The sequence below is a fragment of the Nothobranchius furzeri genome, chromosome 12 (genome assembly GCF_043380555.1).
Source record: "Nothobranchius furzeri strain GRZ-AD chromosome 12, NfurGRZ-RIMD1, whole genome shotgun sequence".
In the NCBI taxonomy this organism is placed as follows: domain Eukaryota; kingdom Metazoa; phylum Chordata; class Actinopteri; order Cyprinodontiformes; family Nothobranchiidae; genus Nothobranchius; species Nothobranchius furzeri.
Window position 1 is genome coordinate 15,930,255 of NC_091752.1, and position 26,920 is coordinate 15,957,174.

At 42.3% G+C, this 26,920-nt stretch overlaps 1 protein-coding gene across 6 annotated transcripts in view; it reads right to left on the reverse strand.

The window, feature by feature from the left end:
* Window positions 1-26,920, reverse strand: part of pde10a (phosphodiesterase 10A) — an 80,732-nt gene that overhangs the window by 45,536 nt on the left and 8,276 nt on the right. For 3 of the 6 annotated variants that reach the window (XM_015944490.3, XM_015944488.3, XM_070542350.1), the window contains exon 1: window positions 6,271-6,522. The exons of 1 other annotated variant lie outside the window; for it this stretch is intronic. In XM_015944490.3, the coding sequence (XP_015799976.3) occupies window positions 6,271-6,334 (64 nt within the window). In that variant the 5' untranslated portion in view covers window positions 6,335-6,522. Of the gene's footprint in view, window positions 1-6,270; window positions 6,523-26,920 lie in introns of those variants that run through there. 2 more of the 6 variants (XM_070542352.1, XM_070542351.1) reach the window with 1 other exon arrangement.

Consider the following 26,920-nt stretch of genomic DNA (forward strand, 5'->3'; position numbering starts at 1 on the left):
CCTGGATGTGGGACTGACTTCTGGGGTGATCTGATTCTATCACATGTATAAATATTAAATGCTTATGTATATTATTGCTTTTCACTGGTAAAAATGTGTATTAGGGATACATCTACCTACTTTTTTATTTTCAAGCACTTTGTTTTGTTTTCTTGATTTTATTTGAATAATTTTCTGCCCTTTCTCTCTCTAACCTTCCTGCATGCTGCATGTTTTCTCCGTCTTCCAGAAAAACTGTAAACTAGATTTCCCACTTTCTAACTAATCAGCCAAAGGGATCTACCAAACGCAAAACAATAAATAAATAAAAATAAAGCTCAATATGCCCTGCGCTCCAGCAGCAATGAGTTGAAATCACCGGGGCACAGATTATGAACTCAGCTGAAAAGTACATGAAGTACCAGAGAATATGGGCTGATATAAACGATCGCAAACGAATTACTTTGTTTTGGTGGAGCGATTTTGTGAATATAACAGCGACCGCACGTGGGACGCAGCTGGAGTATTTGAGCTCATAGAATGCCCGCAAAGCCGAGTCCATAAATGACGTAATAAATGTGGAAAATGGATTTTTTTTTCAGGCTTCCCGCAATTAGAATTTTTAGGAAACCCACATCTTGATTCTGGGTTTAAAAATGCATACCGCGTTACTGACAATTGTACCAAGTAAATATTACTATTTTCTTTCCCTGTAATGCCTTACATTACCACATTACAGCAAAAAGCAATGCATTAAAGTAATTAATTACTTTTGTACCGCGTTACTCCCAACACTGGAAATCACACAATGTTTCAGTGTAAAACCCACCGGTAATTTTCAAAATAAAAGTCTATTGCAGTGATGCAACTTCATATCTATGTAGATTATGCCAATACAAGTGACCAAACGGCTTATTTACTTCCTGCATCGTTCCAGAAGTGCAGCAGTGTGTCTTTCGTGTCTTTAATCCTGGCATTGGAGAGGAACATCATCATATACGACATCAAACAGTGATATCAAACCTGATTTCCTTCTTTTTGGTTTAATGGCAGACGGCATGAACTCAAGTGTAGCGTTATGAAGTTTATAATGGTCTGCCTTAACAGCTGCCCTTTACACAGTACCATCGCCAAGGTCGGACGCTTGGTTCAGTATGTTTACATTCCAGGAGAAGAGACAGAAGAACAGAAGAAGAACGCTTTTCATTGATTAATCAAAGTACTTTATTTGTGATAAGCTAATCAAAGCATTTGTTGATCATTAATAATCAGGTGAATGATCTGTGAAATAAAGATGTCATGAGTTATGTGTTTAAATTAATAAACAGGGCTGCACCAGACACACTGATATGCATTACCATGGAAACACATGACACATTGTTTTCAACCAATCAGAACTTTCGTCTGTGGTAGGGCAGAATCTGGTTTGTTTATGAAAACAGTCCAATCCGGTTTACTAAGATTCTCAAACAACTGGGAGATATAAAAAGAAGGCAACGCCATTTTAAGTTCAGTTCCACGTTAAGTCCCACTTTAAGCAGTTACATGTTAAACTCAGCTCCAGGACATCCGAGTTCCTAAGGATTTCCATCGTCATCATTAAGAAGTGCAGACTGGCCATTTGTACTTCCTACTTTGAGCTGAAATCTGTCAAGCTGGAGATTTCCGTCGTTTGTACCAACGAGACAACGTTCTTTCAAAATAAGAGTGAACTTGCTGACGCCTGCCGACTACCACCGGAGTTATCCTCAGACGGGCGTTGTGTGCTGTGACCGCTGTTTCAACCAGCTCCAGTACAACCGAGGTCTCAGGACCTGGCATTTCCTGATCTACACGGGAGACTCCATCTAAGGTACGGCAATATGGCGGCTCATGTCATCAGCTTCTGAAGCCTCGTGGTAGCCTAGTCATAACAAACCAGACTCGCTACGTCAGCCTAGAGATTCTGAACAAAACACACACACACACTAACACGAAACATCTAAATCCATATGCATTCATCATTGAGATAGTCCTGGTAGATTGTAAGAATTTATAATTATAGAAATTAAAGATTCTTAAAACCGATCCCAACTCTCTCTCTCTTTCTTGTCTCTCAGTCAATACAAAGTGTTTAAGTAAACTCCCTGATGATAAAAACAACCTCTTCTGATTGATTACTTAGATTGTATAAATATACAAAATCAGGTAATTAAATTATCTAATTACAGTATATAAATATATAACTTCAAATCACAACACAAGGGACTTTGTGATTTTGCGAGTTAAGCGAGGAGCACAGCGGAGAAGTTGCTTCGCGGCTGAGACTTTCCCGGTGTGCACTGGAGTGCAGCGATTGTCGTGAGTAAACCTTTCCGCTGCAGATCCACGCTGCTGATGTTTCCAGTGTGCAGTAGGGGTAAATCAACTAAAATGATGCTTGGAAATCACCAAATTCAACAATGTTCAGAGACACAAAATATTTTGCAGAAAATAATCAATAAAACTAACATATAAAAACATGAAATCTGCTTCAGCTGGCTGGATAAAATTACTGGCGACACCTCTGGGATTCAAACCTCCATTATCACACACCAGAACTGAAACAGCAGCCAGATGCCTCTACCACTGGACTACACAGCCAACACAGCAACCAGCTCAATTAAGACGCTGTGGTAGACATGTGTTGTCAGAGTTGGTGTGGGTGGAGTTTCACTGAAACGAAGCGTTTTATTTCCAGGTATAAACTCAGACTGACGAAATATTTCGTATTTAAGCTCAATCATGTCTCAATAGTTCCACTGCCAACAATATTTTATCATAAACTTTGCCTCTCCAAGGTTTAAATAAGCACAATGTGGAACATTTAAGCTACAACAAGGTTATAACTGCTTAGTAAAATACTTTTGCCTTGATTGCATAAACTTTTTTGAAGATGCAAAAACTGACCAATGCGGACTGGGAATTATTTGCAGCATCATTTTTATCATTTTCCCTCCCAAATCTTTTTAAATTTAAAATGTTTTGTTCTTGTGAAGCGCCTCGTGATTTTTATCTTGAGAGGTGAAATAAACCATTGTTTTCTGTCTTTCTTCCTTTTCTTCAGCAGGAATGTTTTGCTCTCTGAACAGAGACCGAGTCCTGTCAGACGACGACGATGACAGAGAACAACCCTGACAGTGCGGATATTTAGTGCTCATGACATCCCTCCCCTGCAACACATGGATGAAAAATGCACATGAGAGAAAATGGGGAAAAGTCCACTTCTCTTCGAGCACACTCCTTCTGGACAAAAATCAAGGGCAGGCTGCCAAGGCACTACTTTTCACTTCCTTGACATGAGGCTGAGGCAGGAAAGGGGAGGAGGCGGTGGGGGACTGCTGCTGTTGGGTGCGTGCGTCAGCAGGTCCGCCTGGGACTCCCTTGCCAGGAGGTGGGAAGAGCATGTGGTTCTTATCTTATCTTTGAGAGGGCCAGGAGCACAGCGTCCAAAGCTGACATTCAGTGAGCGGCAAAAGAGCGAACGCTGGAAGTGAAAGCGGTTCCACTCCTTGTTCCACAGTGGCTCTGCAGGTGAGCCTGTGTTTCATACTGAAAGAACACAACCGCACAACTTACACAGCACAGTAAGGGATGAGATGCCCTGCCGAGTTAAAACAACACACACGTCAATAAAAATATGTTAAATTAGGGAAATGCTGTTTTACACCAGTCCCATCACTCTCAGGCGTACGTTTCTGCCGCGCTAACATGCAAGCTTACACTTGAGATGGAAACACACGGAGGAAATGTGATTTACATCATTTCCATCTACTTGCAGGTCAAAAGGCATAAAAGTCAAGGGGCAAATATGTCAGCCTTAGATGGAGGAAACAGGGAAGGTCTACTGTGTAAAAACATGGCTGCACACCTTCGCTCCAAACAAACCTCGAGCACTTCCTGAAAATAAAACGGAGGATTAGCTAAGTTGGTTGATCATCTGTAAAACGTTGCTGATTCTCTGCCTGTAAGTCCACATTTTGCCTGAACCGGTAGTTTGATGCAGCGCTGAACTGGACTCCCTCCTCTGCTCCCCTCCCGGAGCCACATCAGTAATCAGGGGTCATGTTCCCCGCTCCACATCTGGTCTGATGCTGAGCTCTACAGCCGCTCTGCAGAAAGGCCTGTGGGGACCCAATAATGAGAACCACAGATCCTTGCTCCTTCTCCAGAGCCGTTTTCTTTTATGAGCCTTGTCACAAGGACAAGTTGTAAAGAAATTGATGTGCATGTGGCCTTTTCCCATCCTCTCAGATACCAACCCATGACAAAACTGAAGAGGGGTCAATGCACGCCTTGTCATCCGTTTCAGTGCTCACTCGCTGGCGCCGATCCAGTCCTGTACTGATCCGTGATGGATAAAAAGCATTCAAAACTGCATCACAAGCTCATTTGGTTTGGCTCAAATTTCCTGGGAAAGGTTCAAATCAACACAAAAGACAAATGACAGTGTGAAACTATTTGGCACAGTCTTTCTTCCTAGTGTGGAAATATTTACTCAAATCAGACTCATTTTGTTGCAGCAGATCCCATCAAACACTTGGCGTTTTTATAGATCTAGTCTGGTGGGCTGGAAAAAGTCCTCACTGTGTCAAAGTTGGCACACGCAGGACAGGAAACGTCTAGCGAGTGCACTTCCTGCCTAGCAATGCTGTCTCCGTCTTCGAGTTAAGCAATTCATCGACAACCAAATGCAAAAATGCCTGACAGATAACATTAGAGATGACCTCAGGTGACCTCGCACACTGACCCAAGCTATTTGCAATAAAGAAATCCACCCACACACACGAACATATGTTATCATTAATAGCAACACGCAGCTATATTATCTCAGAAATGACTCACGGATTAGAATTGCATGCGCGGACTGGATCCACACTTCTTTGTTTGAAACTTGAAAAAGTGACATTTAAATGAGGAACGCCAGACTGATTAAAGATAAAACTGCATGTTTTATTAAGTTTTAGGCAAAGTGTTATCTAACTCATAACTAGAGCTTTGACACAAACAGCAGATGTGAAACCGGAGAGTCGGTGATGCACTTATTCTCACTTCCTTTTATGAATGACTCATTCAATAAAGTAGTTACTTACAGTTTGTCCTTTCGGTTGTTTTTTCTTTAAGTAAAACATCCATGTTTTACAAAACCAAGTGATGACGGAAGTGTTGTGAATCTGATGTTCTTGTCATTTTTTTAAATAACTATGACTGTAATACCCTCATACCCTACATTAACATAGCTGCCTTTTGTGTTTTTACTGGTAAAACTAAAAAAAATGAGAATATGGTGCAAAAGTTCATTTATTCCAGTAATTCATCTTAGACTGAGGGACTATCTAACCTCTCAGGAATACTTTGCAGGTGTTGTGGATTATTTGCCTGATTAGAATGTGACATTTAATCATAATATTTGAATTATCTGAGATTTAGAATTTGCAGCTATAGCACATAAAGGTTAGAAATATCTCGCCTTGCATTTGACGATTATCTCTTATTGGTTTCAACTTTTAAGGTTAATTACTGAAATAAACTTTAGCCGCATTTTCAAATTTTCTACTTTCACCTGTATGTAGCATAGCTGTAAGTGTCACATGAACTCCGAGCAGCTGCAACTACTTTTGTTTTTACATTAAACAAAGCTAATTATTACCGTTTATGTTCCATAAATAAGTATTAATAAATGCAAATAGATATTTTGACTCAAAAATACCTAAATGTTTAAATATCACTACACTTGGACTTTATTGCTGTGCTCACTCCAAATTATTCCCTTTTCAAAGTTTGAAATTTTAGAAACAAACCTCTTAATTAAAATATTATGTAGGCTATAAATAATTAATATGAAAATCTTTTTAAAAATATTAATTGGTACACTATTTAAAAGACAAAATAAAGTGTTTAAAAGTCCTAACTAAATATGTAATGTTAGCTGGTTTTATCTCTAAGAACACAATTTAAAATGTGTTTTAGCATAATGAACCCCGTTTATGGTTTAAGCCGCTATTATCTGGACCATGCTGTGGCTCCGTTTTCTGATGCTGCTCAGCCCCGCCAAATAAACCACCTGAGGAGACAATTGCCCAAATCTAGTCCCTCTGTCACGTTGTCATTCATAAAGTTTGATTAGAAATAGATCAAAATGTGGGACGCCGCCTGCAGCAGGACCAAACATCCCTGAGCCTGTGCGCGCGCGTGTTTTACTGCAGTTACTGCAAGCCACTTCCAGCAATGCTTTCTCTGTAGCGCCTTTAAGTGTAAGTGAGAAATACCTACTTGCACCCAGGAAACAGTCCGTTAACCTTCTGAAACAGCTTGTTGAAGACGGACCATCTTCCATGTCGGACTGTGAGCGCAAAATGAGAAGAAGCAGCTTGGAGAAAAGTGCGCCTCTGCAGCTGCAACTTCTGGGCCAAAAAAAGAAAAGAAAAACTATCCAGGAGTCTTTACGGTGATGGTCTCCTTAACGTTTGAAGCTGTTTTAAGGGAGGGCAAGGAGAGCAGTGTGCAGCCAGCCCCCCCTCCGCCTCCTCCGTCTCCCCCAGCAGCGCGCAATCCCAGCACCGCTGGCCGAGGTTGGCTTCGATCGGTCCGCCTCCCCGGCTTGGTGGCTCCGCTGTAGATGTGCAGCAGCAGACTGAGCAGAGCACAGACGTTGACGCATAGACACACAGAGAAGGGAGTAAACACACACACACACACACACACACACACACACACACACACACACACACACACACACACACGAGGAGGGAGCGCATCAAATTGCAGTTCGTGCGCAGTGATCCGCTGTATTTTCAAAATAAAACAGATGCATCGTGAAACCCGCTGAACTGAGAATTAATATTTTTATTTTTATTATATTATTTAACATTGTAAAAACGCCCAGCACTACAAAGTGTGTGATCCAAAGACAAATACGCAGTTTTAATATTGTACATTTGATTCACCCAGAAAGCGCATTTTTTATTTCTACACTCGTAGGTCCCAGCGTGCACGTTTCCGGTATTTTTGTGCACTTGACGCGTCTGGCTACCTCCCTCCTGACGCTGCTGAATTGCTGTTCTTGTTCCTGAATTTGGCTGCGTAAAAAGGGGCCGAGCGAGCCCGGTGCTCTCCAGGGAGACACGCTGCCATTTCCTCCTCCATGGGCACTCAGGTGGCAGGACAACTACAACTATAAAGAAACAGCGCTGGAACTCTTAAGATGCTGAGGTCCAGCTAGACTTCTGCTCGACACCCAAGTTTATTTAGAAAATCTTGAGTATTCAGACCTGGACGTGTCATAAAATCAGGTTTAATCGAATTACTTTGCCAAACTAAATGTTGTACCACAAGTAGCAACGTTAACTATTACATAAATCAGTCTAAAAGGCTAAAATGCAATCAAATAAGATGGAATAGTTGCACATTTATGTTTTTTGTCTGAAAATGTTTTGACTTTGTCATTTGGTCTCTGATTTCAAACACTTTCAGATTTGCATTTGTTAAAGAAATGTCAGATTTTGTAACCAACAGCAAATATTGCAATATTTAATTGGCTCAATGCAATAGCTTACTCTCCTTAAGCAAAGGCTTAACTCTAAACCCATGTAGAGATTACACATCTGCAGTGCCTCTGAAATATTTAGACTTGCTCACTGCAGGCCTGATCTAGAAATGTGACCACACTAACAATGACCACTGTCTTTTCCTATAACTCAAACCAGTTACTGCCCAAATAAAACCATGAAGTTATTTATTTATTTATTATTATTGTGACTTTTTTTGTGGGGCACAATTTAGCAAGTGGTGTGCTGAAAAGAGCATGCCAGCTGAGATTTGCATGACCTGTTATGAGAAGGTGCATATGAACAACGAGTTTTTCTTTTATATTAATATGTAACATGTTTCTTATTCATTTACTTCCTTACAACATGATGGTTTATGGCCAAATAATTTAAAATAATGACAGTTTGTTTGAAAATAATAATAAATCTTTAAAAAAATTGTAATTTCGAGTCACATTCCTGGTTTTTTAAAACAGCAAAAATCAGCAGGCAGAAAAAAATGATATAAAAATACCTAAATATTGGCCTCTAGTGTTTAAACAAAAGTCTCAGAAACGTAAACATTTAATCATTATTTCATGATATTTGTAGACAAAAACAAAAGGTCTCCAGAAGAAACACTGATTAGAAAGGTGTTGGCATTATGATTGCATTAAAAATTGCCTCATCGCTCATAATTGTAATAAGTCTGAAATTAGCGTTTGGGGTGACTAGGCTTATTTCAGTCTCGACCTACTAGAGTCTTACTCCGCTTCCGCTTCCTGTTTGAAAAATGCAACAGATGGTGTTGCCTGGCAGACCGAGAGGGCGGAGCCACAAACAAATACACACACACAGGTTCACAACTACATTGTGACATCATAATGCACCAGCTCACGTCATAGTGAACCTCTTAGCCAATAGCGATGGCAGATTTAAATTCAAATGCAGTCCTGAGTTTTTACCTGAAGATGTCGCAACACTGACAGTTTTAGGCAGAATACATTTTAACTAAGATGCACCAAAGAGCCAAATTACTGACTACACGTGTCTACAGCACGATTAGACACTTAGTTTATCAGCAAAAAAATAGTGGATTTGGGGGTGACTTGTTCTTTAAGCTCAGAGAGATTGGGCTCATGTGTTGCTGAGATGCCTCGCAAGCAGTTTTTACTGCGTGGCGAGGACTGGACATAAAGAAACCGCTATCCATCCATTTTCATCCGCTTATCCGGAGTCGGGCCGCGGGGGCAGTAGCCTAAGTCGAGAGGCCCAGACTTCCCTAACTACTATGTAAAGCATAACTGTGTAACTGGATCATGGAAACGTAAATGAAGACAAAGCAATAAACATAAGAAGAGGACATTCAAGCAGCAAGTTCTTTAAACGCATGTGAGACCACCGCCCACATCAGAAACCAGTAGCGCCAAGGTACGGGGCTTTGGCGTGGCACTCACCATCTTTCTTTAGATAAAAAAGCCCTTCACCTGATTTTTAATACATTTGCAGTGGTCTCGTCTACTTTAAGGTCTTGGAGGTCGTGGGGGGGGGGGGGGGGGGGGGGGGGTTGAATTCAGCTGGAGGTTGAAGTAGCTTTAGACGATGAGGATCTGGAGTCTTATCTTCTGATATTTGGACATCTCGTCTAGGATTGGATGAAAGCGATGCAATCCTACCACTGACTTGCAACACTGATGTTTCCACAACTGGTAAACAGTTGGTAAAGCACTTTCTTAGGGTTCTACAACCCCTTCATGGTGCTTCACAAAACAATCAGCTATTTGATCCTGGCTCCGACCAGAGAATGCTGCTGTTGTGTCCTTGGGCAAGACACTTAACCCACCTTGGCTGCTGGTGGTGGTCGGAGGGACCGGGGATGCCAGTGCGCCCCTGGGCAGCTGTAGCTACATCGTAGCTCATCCCCACCTGTGTGTGAGAATGATTTATCATTGATCATTGGGTATGAATGAAAAGCTGGTTTTCTGTTGATGAGTCTATATTTGGGTCTTTCGCATTCCTGGTGACAACCACCTTCTTTATTTATTTATTTTCTGTCCCTAAAAAGTCAACAAACCAGGACAGCATTGCCACCTTATAGGCTGGAGTGTAAATATGCAGTAGACCTCCAAGTCGATCTCTATGTGCAGCATACCCCAAAATAGTTTGAAAACGACCGCATGACTACATCAGCAAAATCCCAACGGCTTTGTGCTCGTGGACAGGGAAAGCTTGTCAAAGCCTTGAGAGTATAAACAAATGCCCAATAAGGTAATATGCATTGAAGCTCTTGTTTACTCGCGACTCTGAACAAGTGTTGTCGCATGAATCAACACACAATGTGCAGCCCGGTTTAGACCAACTTCTCCACATGAAGTAAAAGGATCAGTGCTTTAAAAACTAATCTGTCTTTCACTTGGAATTGTCGAGGGAAAGACCCAACGTCGAGCCTCGACTGGAGCAAGCCTCATATCGCTTCAGCCTTTGCAGATGTGTGCTCATGCTATCAGCGCTCGGAGCAGCTGAACGGCTTTGACTCTGCAACATGATACAGCATAAAGCGTGTCGGACTCCCTCACGGCTGCTGCATCACATTCTGATCATATCGAGACAGAGAGAGGCGTGGGAGCTGCGACAAGCTACGTCAGCAAGTGCATTATCAATCACTGGCATTCCTGCACTCTCGAGCAGCTGGCCCATTCAGAGGTCAGAGACAGCATAATGGATTCTCTGACACACACACTGCCATTTTTCCCCTCCATTTCAAACCACTCAAAGGTAGAAACAACTCATCAGGTGACTAACAATTCAAACCTTTTATTATATCTATAATAAAAGTCTGCTAAAGTGGAACAATATCCTTGTATGGTTTTACAAACATCCCAAGTTCCAGATGGTTTAATAGACGTTGTGGTGCAGGGGGGATAAAAATCCATGTGTTCTGATGGGGAAAAAGCTCTCCGTACCTTCAATGTTTAACAACATTAGCTGTAAAGTTCATGACTGTGTGTGTGTGTGTGTGTGTGAGAGAGAGAGCTCAAACGAGAGAGGTTTACGGATGAAGATGTAGCAAAAGGCAGCAGTTCACGAAGGACGCCACAACCCCTCGTTCGACCCAGCAGTGAACCCCCTGATCCCTCTCCAGAGTGGCAGAGCAATCGCTTTTACGCCTGGTGAGTTATTACACAGGAAGTGAGTGACCAGCTTGACCCGCCATGGCAAAGTGACATCTCTTAAAAGACCCGAGAGGAAAAAGAAGAAGAAAAAAAAAACTACACGATCAGGAAAACAATGAAGACAAATATAAATTTTTGATTTTTAAAATCTGTTTTTGTTGTAGACAACAGAAAAAACAATATCAGTCAACCTCTAACAGGAAGTATTAAAATATTTATTAACAATTTTTGGAAAACAAATACCAGTAAAAATTTCTTGTTAATAAAAAAAAACTAACTGTTATTTTAAGTGATAAACGCTCATGTTTTGTTTGTGGGAACTTAAATTTTTTGTTTCCCCCAGTTATTTTAGATGACGATCTAGTAATAGTATCTGTTAATATTTGGGAATCTTAATCATAATTTTTCTTCTATGAACAAATAAATGAAATTAATAAAACATAAAAATAGGGACTTTTAAAAAACACAATCCAAACTTCTGAATAATAAAAGTTGGTTGCAAATATGATAATAAAAAAAATTACAATTGTTTTTTAAACAAAACTTACATTTTTAGGATTTACAAACAGGATTGTTTTTTCCAAAACAACCTCGATAAATAAATAAATAACACGCACGCCAGACTTTAAAAACAGAGATCCCCTGATTTAATAAAGAATAAAAATAAACAAAAATATCTGACATCGACTTATTGTAACAGACAGGATGTTTTTTTATTTTAAATGTATTTATTAAATAAATAAAAATGCATTTACACAAGCTAATACATATTCAGGAAGGTCAAAGGTTAAATGATTGAATCTTCTGTAGTTGTTCCTTTAACTCAGATGAAAAAAATAAAAGTTTTCGTAAATAAAATTTAAAACACACGTCACAGCCCTCCTAAAATTTACTGAGAAATATTTAAAAACATGCCATTAGACTATAATCTTCTTTCCTAGTATGGTACAGTATGTGTCGTGTTTGTGACTGGGTTACTTCACTGGTACCCGCTGGGGATCAACAGCTGACTGAAGGGTGAGCGCTCTGTAGCTGTGCTTAACTGTTCTCTTCTCTTGGCTGCTTTTGAAAACACGTCAGCGCTGCACACCTTTAGATATGTGTGTGAACAACACCCCCCCCCCCCCCCACCAACACACACACACACCCCACATGGCACCTCATCCACTTAAGCACATTTCAGATTCAAGGCACTGTGCAGGCTATTTGCACACTCCAGATGAAACATTTACAGATCACATGCACACGTATGCACACAGACACACATACACACCCCATCACCTGCAGCAGACACTCACCACAGAGACTTGCAGTCCCCTCCCCCCCAACTGAATAGTCTGTTCTGACAATCCACAGGACAGCCGGAGCATTGACGTCAGAGGCAGGCCCATGAAAATACAGGGTCCCTGAGGGGTGGAAGGAGTTATGCACATCTTCACAGCTTGGCTTGCAACTAGTTCAACAACCAAAGAGCATATAACCGCCTGGGTTTACTTCTATACATGCATGTAGGGGAAATGCCATGATGAAAGAAAAGAGGGGAAAAAAAGATCCACATTTACACAAAGCCTGTCGTGCACAAATTTGTATGCGACTGCAATGCGGCTCATCTGAAATGTGACGTCAATGGACGTCACTGCACTGTGAGCCATTAGGACAAATGTGAGAAAGGTGCATAATTTAGGTTAATGGAAATACAAATCACAGCACACCATTACCTGCCCTCTGTGGTCTTAATCACTGCCATTTTGAGTAAGTGCCGTCAGACTGTAGTAGATCAGACGCACCCAGAGGAAAGGTCTGCTTCTCCCTCAGACATCTTCAGTCCCCGGGGAAAAGATGTTGTCTTTGTTTATCACTTAATATTATGAAACTTGTTCTGTTTTTCTTTTCTTCAGAGACATCATTAGGACACGATGGCCGTTTTTCTCTTTGTTTTTCTCATTCTCCTCAATGCTCCTCAAAGCCTTGCTGTAGTTTTTTGCTTGCTTTTGCAACGATATCTGTAGGTGGCGAGAAGAAACCTGCTATGCAACATAATCAAAGTCATCATTTAGATTCTAACTGGAATATAGTTGGTCTTTTATTTTGAAAATAAAGCAAGTGAGGATTTTTTTTTCTTGTTTTGTGTCCTTCCATCTATATTTCTGCCACATTTTCACCACCAGGTACTTTCAAATAAAAGAGACTTTTTTCAGAATCTGTCTTGTGTCAATAAAATACTCAGTATGAGAAGAGGACAAACGAGCAAGAATGGACTAAATTATTTGTTAAAAATTCTGAAAGTTTGTAAAATAGCTTCAAAAAAGATGCAACGGTGGGATTTTTGCTTGTGATGACACGAAGGTGCTGAAAAGTAGATCAGCTCAAAAACAAAGACCTCCTTCACCAGAGGACATATATACCAACATGTAAGATGAGCTGCAAATCCTGGATATGACTGAAGAACAGCTTAGTTCTAGAGGCTTGATCTCCGATCTCCAGGTGTTTAAGATGACTTTTAGGTGATTTATCTTTCTGTTCTCTCATGTCGCTAACACTGTTGGTGGTGGCGATAAATGAAGCAGAGCTAAAAGTGACAGAAGACCTAAAACAGCATTTTAGTGAGGAAGGTGTGGCGATCAAAGTGGAAATATATATATATATATATATTATATATATATAATATTTATATATTATTTTATATTCTAATGTTTTGTAAGTGGTTGCTTTAATAAATTGTCAATATAATATGAGGGTATTCAATTAAATGTAAAATTCCATAAAAATATGGAGTATCAATGATATTGAACCTCTAATATTCGATTGTTGATAAAAATAGGTAATTGGGTGTGCCAGGGAATCAACACTCATCGATAATTTAACAGAGGCAAAAATATAGTGTATAAAAATCTCTTTATTACTATATTTCTACAACTAATGATACAGGATGAGTGATTATAAATGATCATTTAAGGTAAAATCAACTGAGACAACAATCAAACTCTGACGAAACGTGATCTTGGGTGTTATTTAGAGCTGAGAGTTGGGCAATAAATTTATTGTTATCGAAATTTCTGACTCTTAGAGATAATTTTTCCTGTGTCAATTAATTTGATAATAAAAAAAAGAAAAGATGCGTGTAGGTTGGCAACATTAATGTCTCTTTAAGAAGCTGTAGCACCTTGAGTCACGTAAAAATGTGACTCAAGGTGTGACAGCCCCATCAAATGGACAATTTTTGTTTCTGTGCATACCTGTACAGTAGTTATTGTCCATTTATCGTTATTGAGGTGAAATCCTCAATATATCGCGATATTGATTTTGTTTTGGTTTATAAAATTAGTCTGGATGAATTTGATTTATTTATCAAAATAACCTTAACTATAGGCTATGTTACCAGTGTGGTGGGAGTTCTCGGTAGATCTGACTCGACACGGATGGCGAGTTGTTAGACTTCTTGGAGATCAAAGGTCGTAGGCCCCTCAAATCTGTACGGTGGTCAGTAAGATACTCCCCTGTGTGACTGCTGAAAGCAGGCGGATCGTTTCATGTCTGATAAGTTGTTTTGCAGATTAAAACAAATAATGGTTTGATCTTGAAAAAGGATGGTTTTTGCAGCTAAAAGTATCCCGTTGGAAGGCCTGGTCTGATCCCCTAACGAGAGATTTGTTAGCATGAAGACCAGGACACCTAGCTTGAACTGAAGTTTCAGTTCCATGTCTATTGTTTCAAAGGTCCGGTTTTCTGTTTTGGACCAATCAGAGGCCAGAGAGTGTAGGGGCAGAACCAAGAGTCCTCATACATCACCTTTTACTCAGAAACTTAGAAAAGTCTTATTTCACATGAATTTGTCAATATCCTAATACTAATAAAAATCATTATTAAATCATTGGTGTATTTAACAGCTGTAACAATGCATTTCAAGAACAAACATTTATGTTGATTCATTCATTACTGTAAAGCAAGTGAGGATTTTAATATTAAATCACTTTGGAGAAAACATTCATTATGTAATGTAAATGCAATTAACCTGTAAAGTGAGGAATTCATTGTATGAGACAAAGTAAGATTATTTTATTAAAGAGCAAGTCACCCCCTACCAGAGTCTTACTCCACTCCCACTTCCTGTTTGAAAAATGCAACAAATCCTGTTATATGTCAGATCGAGAGAGCAGAGCCACTAACACATACACACACAGGCTCACAATTACATTGTGACATCATAATGTACCAGCTAGCATCATAGTGTACCTCTTAGCCAATAGCGATGGCAGATTGAAGTTCAAATGCAGTGCAGAGTTTTTACCTGACGACGATACATTACTTTACAGTTTTAGGCAGAATATTTAAATTTTAACTAAGATGCACCAAAGTGCCAATGTATTGACTACACCTGTCTACATATGTTTGGACACTCATTTATATAGTTTATCAGCAAAAATAAGATTATTTGAGGGTGACTTGTTCTTTAAAGTTAGAGTTTCGTCTCCTGAAGGGCCTTGTGACTTGCAGGCTCACATAAACAGGGGCAGAAAAGCAGCTTGTTATGACGATTCCTCCTGGTAGCAAGGCTACAGATGGTTAACAGGGTATTTGTTATGGTATGAAAAGCACACAGTATTCCGGGGAGATGACTTGCTGGACAATTCAATGTCTGGTGACCTCTGACCTTGCAAGGCTTTCTTATGCTACAATATATATAAAACCGGGTGCAATATTCTGGCTACTCCTACAGCAGCATCCAGAGCAGAACTCATCAATCCTTCAAAATAAGTGTCAAAAAATACCAAAAGCTTAAAACACAGCTTTTTAAAAAATATTAGTCTTTATCGTAACTCAAATTATACCTCTGGAAACAGTATTTGAAATCATTTTTCTCAGCATTTCTGATGTCACCGGTTTTGTTTTTCCTCGGTGGCTCTAATAAGCTGTGGAATCTAATTTTTCTTTTTACCTTTGGGGAGGGTGCTTATTAATGGCTGAGAATTAAAGGCACTTTTGAATTTGACTGGTGTTGATTTTGATCACATATAACAACAATGACACAATGTTGTAAAAAAAAGATCTTGTAGTTAAGATAAATGGAGTAATTGTTAGAAAAGGGTGGGATTAGATAGGTTCAAGCTTCCTGGTCCTTTTTTGAACATGCACATAATTGATTTCAATGGCAATAGCTTATTCATATAAAAATGTTTTTATTTTTACTGCATTCATAAGTTTGCTATACATCATACTCTAATCATTGTTTTGTTGTTTTTATTGCACATGTTCAAATAAGAGCCTTACATGTGTTCTCAAATGATAATTATGCTTTTAAAATGTGGCTAGTACAGAAATCCACACATTTCATAGTAAAAACCTTTTTCTAATTAGCACAGCCTAAATAATCTGTGGATGTGTTCCACAAAAATAAACAATAATGAACAAGAGTCTGCTTCTAGACCTGCAGAAAGAGAAAGATTAGAAAAAAATGGGACACACATACATCAGGAGCAAGCTATCACCGCGTCAACCTGATGATGAAATATAAAATCAACATTGTTTAACTGAACAATCACACGATAATAAATCACAGTGCATTTAGTGGCAACGACAGCCTTGAGACATGTGTTGAGCGTGCCCAAGCCCATACTTTTGAGAGCACCATGTGAGCACCTGTGTGTGTACACGCGCTTGTTTATGTAAGGTTTATCTATAGGAGCGTCCAACAGAGAGTGTGAGGGGCCACAGATCTGCCCCCAAAAGATGTGTAGGAGACGGAGGGAGCTCCAAGTCCCAGAGATCCACTGCCCCAGAATACAGGAACCCCAAAGAGACTGCAACCAGAAAGGCCCCCGCCCCCCCCCTCAAGAGGCACAGAGGATCGCCCCGGGGGGCCACAACCAGCAGCCGGCAGAGTCCCGGGAGATATCAGCGGCAAGCCCACAGGCCCGCCCGCAGCCTCTCACACCCTAGCCGGCCGAGCCTGGGACCCAGCGACCCGGGACCCAGGGGCAACCACCCCCGCCGGGGACCCAGCAGAGCCCAGGGACCCGGACCCCACCAGGCAGCCACCGGGATTGATCAGGCAGATGCCAAAAATCTTAAACCCCCTGACCCGGGAGCCACTAACACTCAGGCAGACCAAGGCACCACACCCCCACACCAGGTGTGGCAGGGGGAGGGGAGACGAAGATCTATATCATCAACAGGAAAGAGGGAAATCAGTGGATCCTGAGGAAGGTGGAATAGGTGGGGAGAGCAGAATAAAGAGAGAGTGGTGAAGAAGGTCATACAAAAGCCAGCTTGAACAAGTGAGTCTTCAGCTGCTTTTTGAAGGAGTTCACTGAGTCCACTGATCTCAGGCTCAGGGGGAGAGAGTTCCAGAGTCTGGGGGCCACAGCAGCAAATGATCTGTCACCTTTGTTCTTAAGCCTGGTGCGCTGCACAACCAGTAGGCTTTGGTTACTGGACCAAAGGGACCTGCTGGGGGTGTAGGGACTAAGAAGATCACCAATGTAAGATGGTGCTTGTCCATGTAAGGCCCTATAGACCAGAACCAGAATCTTGAAATGAACCCTGAAGTTGACTGGCAGCCAGTGAAGCTGGAGGAGAAGCTGGGTGATGTGGGTGTGTTTGGAGGACTTGGTCAGAAGCCGAGCACAGGCATTCTGAACCACCTGTAGACGGTTCAGGGAGGTTCTGCTCAGACACGTGAAAAGAGAGTTACAGTAGTCTAAGCGTGAGGAGATGAAGGTGTGGAGAACTGTCTCAAGTTCAGAGCAGGACAGAATGGGACTCAGCTTAGCAATGTTCCTGAGATGGAAGAAGGAAGAGCGAACAAGATAACTGACATGAGAATCCAGGGTGAGAGCTGGGTCAAAGGTCACGCCAAGATTCCTGACAGAAGGTTTGGTGTGGGAAGCAAGCTGACCAAGAGAGTCTCTGACTTTGGGAACCAGCTTGTCTGGGGCACAGATGAGGATCTCAGGATCAGGATATTCAGCTGTAGAAAGCTCCCAGCCATCCAGATTTTGATAGAGTCTAAGCAGGTGTGGAACAGCTGCAGCTTAGACATCTCATGGGGCTCAAAGGACATGTACAGTTGGATGTCATCTGCATAAAGATGGTATGATATTCCTTTGAAGTAGCTCAGGATGTGCTGAAGAGGAAGCAGATAGAGGAGGAAGAGCAGAGCCCCCAGCACAGAACCTTGTGGGACACCATGGGTAAGAGAGGTGGTGGAGGACCTAAACATGGAGACGGCCACAGAAAAGGAGCGCTCAGAGAGATGAAAGGAGAACCACTCCAGAGCAGATCCTGATAGGCCTACACAGTCTCTCAGCCTCTCCAGTAGCAGGTGATGGTCAACAGTGTCAAAGGCTGCAGTCAGGTCCAGCAGGACCAGAACAGAACAGTCCCCTGCATCACTGTGAGTCAGAAGGTCATTAGAGACCCTAAGAAGAGCTGTTTCAGTAGAGTGAGCTCTACGAAAACCTGACTGTAAGCAATAATAGAGGTTATGTTCATCAAGAGCAGCTGTGAGTTGTTTAAACATAAACTTTTCCAAGATCTTGGAGATGAACGGAAGTTTAGAGATGGGACTGAAGCTGCTATGGAGAGAGGAGCATGACATTTTTTAATTTTTTTAATTTTATTCCTGTGTCCTGTCTGGCTGTGAAGCAAACAGAATTGATGTCTGAATGCTGGTGACAAGCCTTACAGATTTACTCTCAGGTGGGGCATCAAAGCGTCTGCTTTTTATGCCACGCCTGATACTTACAACTTTTTTGTTATTGTTTTTGAATGCTTTGTAATTCCGACCAGACACGGAGACAGAGGTAAAAGAGAAAGGAAGAGACAAAAGGTGGTAGTGGTGGGGGGTGGGGGTTCCACAAAAATAAACAATAATGAACAAGAGTCTGCTTCTAGACCTGCAGAAAGAGAAAAAAATAAAAAAAAAGAAAAAAAAGGGACACAACAACAATACAACAAGATCAAGCTATCACTGCGTCAACTTGATGAAGAAATATATAATCAACATTGTTTAACTGAACAATCACACGATTATAAATCACTGTGCATTTAGTGCCCACCATAGCTTTAAGACATGTGTTGAACGTGCCCAAGTCCATACCTATGAGAGCACCATGAGAGCACCTGTGTGTGTACACGCGCTTATTTATGTAAGGTTTCTCTATAGGAACGTCCAATAGAGAGTGTGAGGGGCCACAGATCTGCCCCCTAAAGATGTGCAGGAGATGGAGGGAGCTCCAAGTCCCAGCGATCCAGGAGCTGCCCCAGAGCACAGGAACCTCAGGGATACTGCAAAGAGAAAAGCCCCTGCCCCCCTTGAGAGGCGCAGAGGATTGCCCCGGGGGGCCACAACCAGCAGCCGGCAGAGTCCTGGGAGATATCGGCGGCAAGACCACAGGCCTCCTATCACCTAGCCGGCTGAGCCCGGGACCAGCGACCCAGGACCCAGGGGCGACCACCCCCGCCAGGGACCCAGCAGAGCCCAGGGACCCAGACCCCACCAGGCAGCCACCGGGATTGGTCAGGCAGACGCCAAAAATCGTAAACTCCCTGACCCGGGAGCCATGACCCAGGCAGACCAAGGCACCGCACTCCACACCAGGTGTGGCAGGGAGAGGGGAGACAAAGATCTATATCATCAAAAGAAGTCCCAGGAGAAGGGAGGAGTCAAAGGCCCCACCTGACATGCACAGTCATACACAAACACAGTCACACACTCCCTCCCTCATGCTTACACATACACATACAACCAAAGACTTACAAAAATGCACGTGGGACACCCACTCATTCTCCTCATACACACCCTATTCACTCTGGTCCCGGTACTGCTGCACATGGGGTACAACCATCACCGGTTACCAGAGTTCAACCCTTTCTGCTGGGGTGTTGATGAGCAGGATCCCCCGCCCAACGCTGAGCACAGCAACCCACCACGCCAGACCCCAACCGGACGGCTGGATCTCCCTCCTAGCCTCCAGCCCCAGGAAGCCAAGCGACAACAGAGGTGTGCTAAGACCCCTAGTCTCCCTCCGCCTGCTCCAATATGGTGTTAGTGAGTGTTGATGAGGTGTATTCCATGGCTGTGGTGAGCGAGCAGTGCGGGCATTGTCTGGCCTATGCCAGCTGATGCCACCGCACCACCCCACTTGCATCCACAGCCCTCAGTGTCTAAGTGCAGTTTAAAATTGGAAGTGGGCACCGGCACTCGGGAGGAGGCTGAGAAATTTCCCTGCCAACTGCCGTTGAATGTGCTCACTTCCAAGGCCCTAAGTGTGTGTTTGCGTGGAATGTCGTTGGTGGAAGTGTTAAAGGTGCAGATAAAATTGGGGGGCAGGTTGCCACAGGAATGCGGAAATGGGGTCTATACCCGCACCCCCTGACTTGTCCACCCCACAAGGTCCTATGTTTGTGTGATGATGTGAGGGAGCAGGAGGAGAGACATATGTGGGGATGGGGAGGAATGGCTGGTTGGGCTTAGCCCTCCAGGGAGCCGGCTCCCCCACTGGCCCCAATAGGCACCTCTGTTGTCAACAGGCCACCCAGGGCATGGAGACCTCAGCCCATCCTGCCAGGGCCCAAAGCAGCAGCATGACAGAGCCTCACGTTGTCCGAGGGCACCAACCCAGCCCCACCCCATCAGAATATCTACACCCATCCCTGCATTTGCACAACTTCCAGATTATATAAGACATAGGCCATCCAGGTAAGGTTGGGTCCTCCCCCTCCTGGACTTCCCCCTCATGAAGTCATAAGCATGAAATGTTTGGAGGTAAACAGCAAAGTGCAGCTCGGGGTCTCACCTCACTTATTCACACTTGTTAAAGCTGTCTGCCAACTGGTTCTATGCTCCGTGCACACTGGAGTATTTCCATCATTAGTTTGCAGCTTGTTGGCTAAATTGTCACTGTAGTTCCTCAGAAAATGGCAGCTGGGACTAAAACGGAAAGAGAAGATGGCGTTGGATGGAAATACTTTATTCGTGTTTTTTCTTTAGAAAAATTATGACGAAAAGTGAAGAGTGAAAAGTGGACATGTCCGGCCTCCTGGTTTGATGCCAGCTCCGGCTTTCCCCATGCAGCTTATGGAAGATTTAAACACGAAACGGGAGACTGTCTTAAATGCGAGACAGAGGCTGGTCATGCTACCAGTGCATGTCGACCATCGACATAAGATGTCGACACGGAGCACGTGTGGGGTGTGGGGTGGTGGGGTGCGTTAAAGAGTTGGGGTTGCTAAGCCGTTGCTTGGCCCTAGCTACCGCCTGGCGCCGCCCATGAAACCAGTTATTCAAAGAGGGCTAAAATGACCATTGTTTGTTTCTGCAGCAGTGGAACAATCATTTACCTGAAACAATACTGCTCCAACTGAGTAGCATAGATTTTTACATGGCTGCAGTTAAAGGAAGCAGCACAAGTTCCGATTCAGTCTAAAAGATTGAACTGGAATACCTGTTCACTATGAAACCTAAACCCGTTCTTTGTATGCAGAGTTCACGCTCCCATAATGAGTTAAACAATAAAAATCACATAAAACAAATAAACCTCATCAGAAAACTACGAACACTTTTTGGCAGAAACTACTGAAAACAATAGAGGTCTGGTGTTGATTAGCTCATAAAGGCAAAATCTTAAAACGTTAGCTGGCTTTAATGTGAGTGGATAAATCTGCCTGGTCAGTCACAGAATGTAAATATACATTTAAAAAAACAAGATTAATATTCAAAGCTGTGAGTCCAGAAAATGTTAGTTATTTTATTTTGAGAACCAGAGGCTCTATTGTTGTGTTTCTGAAGGAAAACTGTAACAAAAACTAAAAATGGTGGATTGTCTTTAAAATTGTAGATCTGTGTAGCTATCAGGCCTCACTGTCTCATCCAGCAACATTTGGCAGTTTGAGCTAGTAGTTAAAAACGGATCAAGGGTTTTGCTGCTCGCGCCTTCCTCTCTCCCTGATGTCATTTTGGCCAAACTTGGGGTTCGTTTTAAAGCCACATGATTGACTTACTGGTGTGCCGATCAATACTTCATCCCACTTTGCAGCCATTAGCTTGGGGAGGAGAATCGATGACTACAGCCACTAAAGAGCCATAATAAACCATGATTTGTTAGAATGATGCTGGTATGAAACAACTATTTCTTTTAATAAAGACAGTAAATAAAAAACAAAAAACGGTCTGGAAAGTCACTGTAAATATTCCTAACATACCATTACATTTTTTGTTGCAGTATTTACTTTTTTATCCCCATACTTTTAATAAAAATAGGTAAAAATTAAACCATCACTTCTGCACACACAGAAAACATCAACCTCTCTTTGAAATAAAGATGTTCTCCGAATAAATTGTGCATGAAATGCTGCCTTCCTGTTGACTGACGTCTACACCAGAAGGTGCATCGGGTAGGTGCTCAAGAATCAAGTCAGTGGACTGGTTCATTGATCAGAGCGGATCATCCACAGAGCTACACACACTAACACTTTCTTCCTGCACACACATGCAGAGCCTCACACACTCCCTGACACATAACTATACCAGAGTGCTACTGCCTATTGGTCAAATAAAACAGCAATAAATCAGAAGGGTTAAAAAACACGCTTAACCTTAAAAAAAATGATAATTGTATTTTCCAACTCTAAAGCAGAGACATTTTAAAATAATAGCTCAACATACTCCTCAGCAACAAAAAATGATTTTACTGTTTGGCACTGATGTCCAAATGGTTAGCATGTTTTGCATGGTTTTCTGCTCCAACACACCAGGGACGTTATAATCTTACTATAAAGAGCAAGTCACCCCCTAAATCAACTTCTTTGCTAATAAACTGTATAAATGAGTGCCTAACAGTGCTACAGACGCTTCAGGTTAAAATTTGCATCACCTAAACGCCACACCGTTACATTGCTAGTGCATCACGTCAGCTGCACCGCTGCAGTGGGCGAGTCTCAGGCTAGGCCATGCCTCCATAGCAAGTTAGGCCACACCTCCATAGCGAGTTGGAGTAGGAATAGCAAGGCACCTCACGAGCCATCTGTTCAAAATGATGAATAAAAAATGATCAATGACCTGCACTTTCTCCAAAACAAACCTGTCTCTCTGTCCTTTGGTGAAGGACGTACTTCTCCACCTCAAATGACTGCTCTGAGGTAAAGGAGCTTGCTTCGCTATCGGGAATTAGGAAATGCTGCATTGTCTTCCTCTGCAGAGAGAGTGTGTATGTGTGTGTGTTCTCATCTCTGATTGGCTAGCAGTAATGCAACTCTACCACTGACTGTTTGCTCTGCAATGTTGAGGTTTTCATCTACACAAATAACACAAGCCTGAAGAAGTTCTGATGTGTTGCAGAGTTACTGATGCTAACAGTTAGCTTCAACTAGTGGGGAGGCACTCTGCCCTCTCAACAACCTTTCCTGGTTGCAAGCCAAGACGGATGAGTCAATTAATGCTAATTTTCAGTGTGACGTAGATCTGTGTGGCTTTTTCTGACCCAAATGTTTCCCAGTCTATTTTCTACTGGCAGCTAATGCAAGAAATAGGGGTGAAAGACTATTTTCACGTTCAGCCTGCATGTGAAACACAGAGCAACCAATCTTATTTCAAAACGAACACGTAAAACAGGTTTTGCACAGTGAACTTGGTCTTCAACTAGTCAACCACAGCCTTTACTGGGTTTTCTTTTATATAAAATGTGTCAATTAGGTGCTGCAAATCACGTTTCTATAAGCAAGGTATATTTCTCCATTTTTTTTGTTTAGTCAAAGGTTCTACGTGATTGCATGCAGTTTGCAAAGAAAACGTGAAACCAGTTTCATTTGGTTCATAAAGGAGAGAAAGCATGTTCTCAACAGACAGGTGGTGCAGATATAGGTCTACAAAGTGGAGCTGTGTGGTGTGCAGCACTGCATTTGGAGAGAACCGCAGAAGGAGCATAAATCAAACGGAGAAAAAAAATGTGCAAAAAAATGTGATGAAAGAAGTGAACAGGGGTGGCGGTGGTAGAGGAGGGGAGGGGGCCATTTGCGTCAGAGCCGGAGCCAATGAAGTCAGACAGGGCAGGCTCGAGCAGGAGATGCTGTTACTGCCACTCACAGCACCCGCTCGGGCCTCATGTCCTCCACATCACAGGGCTGGCGCAAATTATGTCTGCCTGAGCGTCTGTCACACACGCATACACAGTAAAATGTAATTTATGTGCATTACACACACATCCTGCACCTCACCCGGACTCCGAAAGAAGCTCAGCGGCGAAGCTCAAAGCTCACTTAAAGATTCTGAGTTTTAATGCAGGAGAAAAAAAAAATCATGACAGCTTCTGGAAAAGAAATCTTATATTTAGATTTGTTACATGAGTTTTTTTTTTTACGGTGTTTGGATTTGTTTATCCACCCATAAGAATCAGAGTCAAACAGCAAATGGCTTTTAAAAGGATGCCAGTAGAACAAAAAGACAAGGTCTATTTAAATGTGTGCATCATCTCCACAACACAATTACAATCCATCATGGAGATTTGAGTTAAAGTAGGCAAAATGTATTTGGAAAATGTCTTTGTGCTAAAAAAATGGAAAAACATTTTGCTTAAGAGGCAACCCATTCTTTTAAAACATGAAATATCCCTCTGATGACATCAATTGTGCAACACACACACACACACACACACACACACACACACACACACACACACACTCGCACGCACGCACGCACACACACACTCACTCACACACACACTCGCACGCACGCACGCACACACACACACACACACACTCGCACGCACGCACGCACACACACACTCACTCACACACACACTCGCACGCACGCACGCACACACACACTCACTCACACACACACTCGCACGCACGCACACACACTCGCACGCACGCACGCACACACACACTCACTCACACACACACTCGCACGCACGCACGCACACACACACACACACACACACACACACACACATTTAGATTAGCAGTTAGCATTTCTATTGGCACCACAGCTGACCTAGATTACTACATCTGTAATACTCCAGGATGATGACGATGATGATGATGGTGTGGTTACAGCTCTGTGGGAGAGGAAGAAGAGACCCCCCCCCCACCGCCTCGAAAAAAAATACGCTGGTGTCATGCATAAACTGCTTCAATGTGCTAATTAAAAAAAAAGTGATTACAAATCATCACATTGTTTTTCTTCTTCTTTATTTCTACCTCTTTCTATTCTGTGACTAAAAAAGGCATCAGCTACAGCACAGCTCACAGGAAACGCATCTAAAAGGTGATGATGCAGGCTGGAGCCATGACCTCACCAGCTCCTGACTCTATAACACACACACACACACACACACACACACACACACACACACACACACACACACACACACACACACACACACACACACACACACACACATTTCTGCATTTTTTTATTTTACATTAAATAAAATACCATGCAATGCTTAGTTTTTATACTGTTTGCTACTTTTTGTACTACTGCAAAATATCTTTTCTAAAAGAAATGCTCCAACTTGTGCTTTTGGAGTCAATTTAAATGGATTTACATCCTTAAAAACTAGCCAGGTAAAGTATTTGTATAATGCTTGTGCCGAGCAGCAGAAGCCCTCATCTGAAGCAAAAAAGTCAGCATGAATCAGAAGTGGGAAACATGGGCGCTGACGTACGGAGCCGTTGATCTCTCTCCACAGCAGACATCAGCTCAGGCCAAAACGGTCGAGTGGCCAGACATCAGGTCTGCGTGTTTACTGATAACACATCGAGTCAGTCCATTCATGAAGTCACCCAACACACACACCACACACACACACACACACACACACACACACACACACACACACACACACACACACACACACACACACACCAGCCTTGTTTTTTACTTTTATAACCACTTGAGTTTTATTGTTCCAAGTTCAAACTCAAATCTTGAGCAACGATTCAGCTTTAATTCTTTTATTCAACAACAATCACATAGCAGCATTTTGTTCTGTCATATTAATTTATAATAATGCTGTCTTACTTTGAATTCAGCTTTATGAACCTAGACTTTTTGCCACCTTTCACCTCTACATTTTTTGAAAGTCTCCCACATTTAAATGTTGCCATTACCAATCCTCATATATCATCTTTATACTGTGGCCCCACCTAGTGTCTGACTGTGGGAAACAGTTGGAAAAATCTGCAATCAAAGAAATGACTAATCCTCGAAATACAAAAGAAATGAAAAGCAGGTAAAACAAGGTAAATGCTCATTTTGTGCGAAATGCCAACTGCAGATTAGGATATGCTGCTTTCTGTGAGGAGAGTGTAAAGGTGTGTGTGTGTGTGTGTGTGTGTGTGGGGGGGGGGGTGTTCTGTGCTAATTGTGTGTTCGGTGGTCTCCCAGGAACTTGGATTGAAACTGTCCACATGAGCAACTTGTCTGAATTTGGTCTCGTCTGAGATGCTATCATGACTCAGACACACAGACAATGACGTCCAAATGTGATCAAACTAATGTTTGCAGTTAAAATGAACTAAAAGCTGATGTTGGTCGAGACTAAATTTACCAAAGCTTTTAATAAAGCAGCTGCCGGGACATCAACATGTCTCCATCATTCCATGAGCTGGAGGACCACTATCCTCCAAATTTAGTCGTTTCATAGCTTCAACGTGACCAATTTAATGGTTGCAGTTCTCAATAAGCCTGATAATCCCCTCTTGAGTCAACTCAGGTATGCTGCCTGGAGCAGAATACACATCTACACATACGGGACAATCAGCACATACTTTAAATGTGCCGACCTTTTACATTTTGGGGATTATTCGCAAATTTATAGATGTAATTGAAATTTGTAGACGTTGGTTGGTTGGTTACTTCCTGGAGTGCAGCTAATATCATCTGCTTGTTGTTAAATCCGATATGACCCTCCTTGCCTGCCAAAAAATTCATGTTTGTTGTTACTGACTGATAAATACTAAATATGCACACATGCATTACATTACATTACATGTTACTAACAGAGGAAGGAGGGAGTTCAAAAGGCTAAAGCTGGTACCAAACACCGCACTGGCTTCAAACTGTGACCGGGAGAGCCAGCTGTTAACCAGCTGTGGCTGACGATTGGTGGGTGGGCATCTGGAGTGGGAAAGACGAGTGGTCCTATAATTGACGGGTCCAGGCCGTAAGACAAAAACAGCTTTGTTGTCCTGATATGAATGACAATGCCCTGTCTCTCCTGC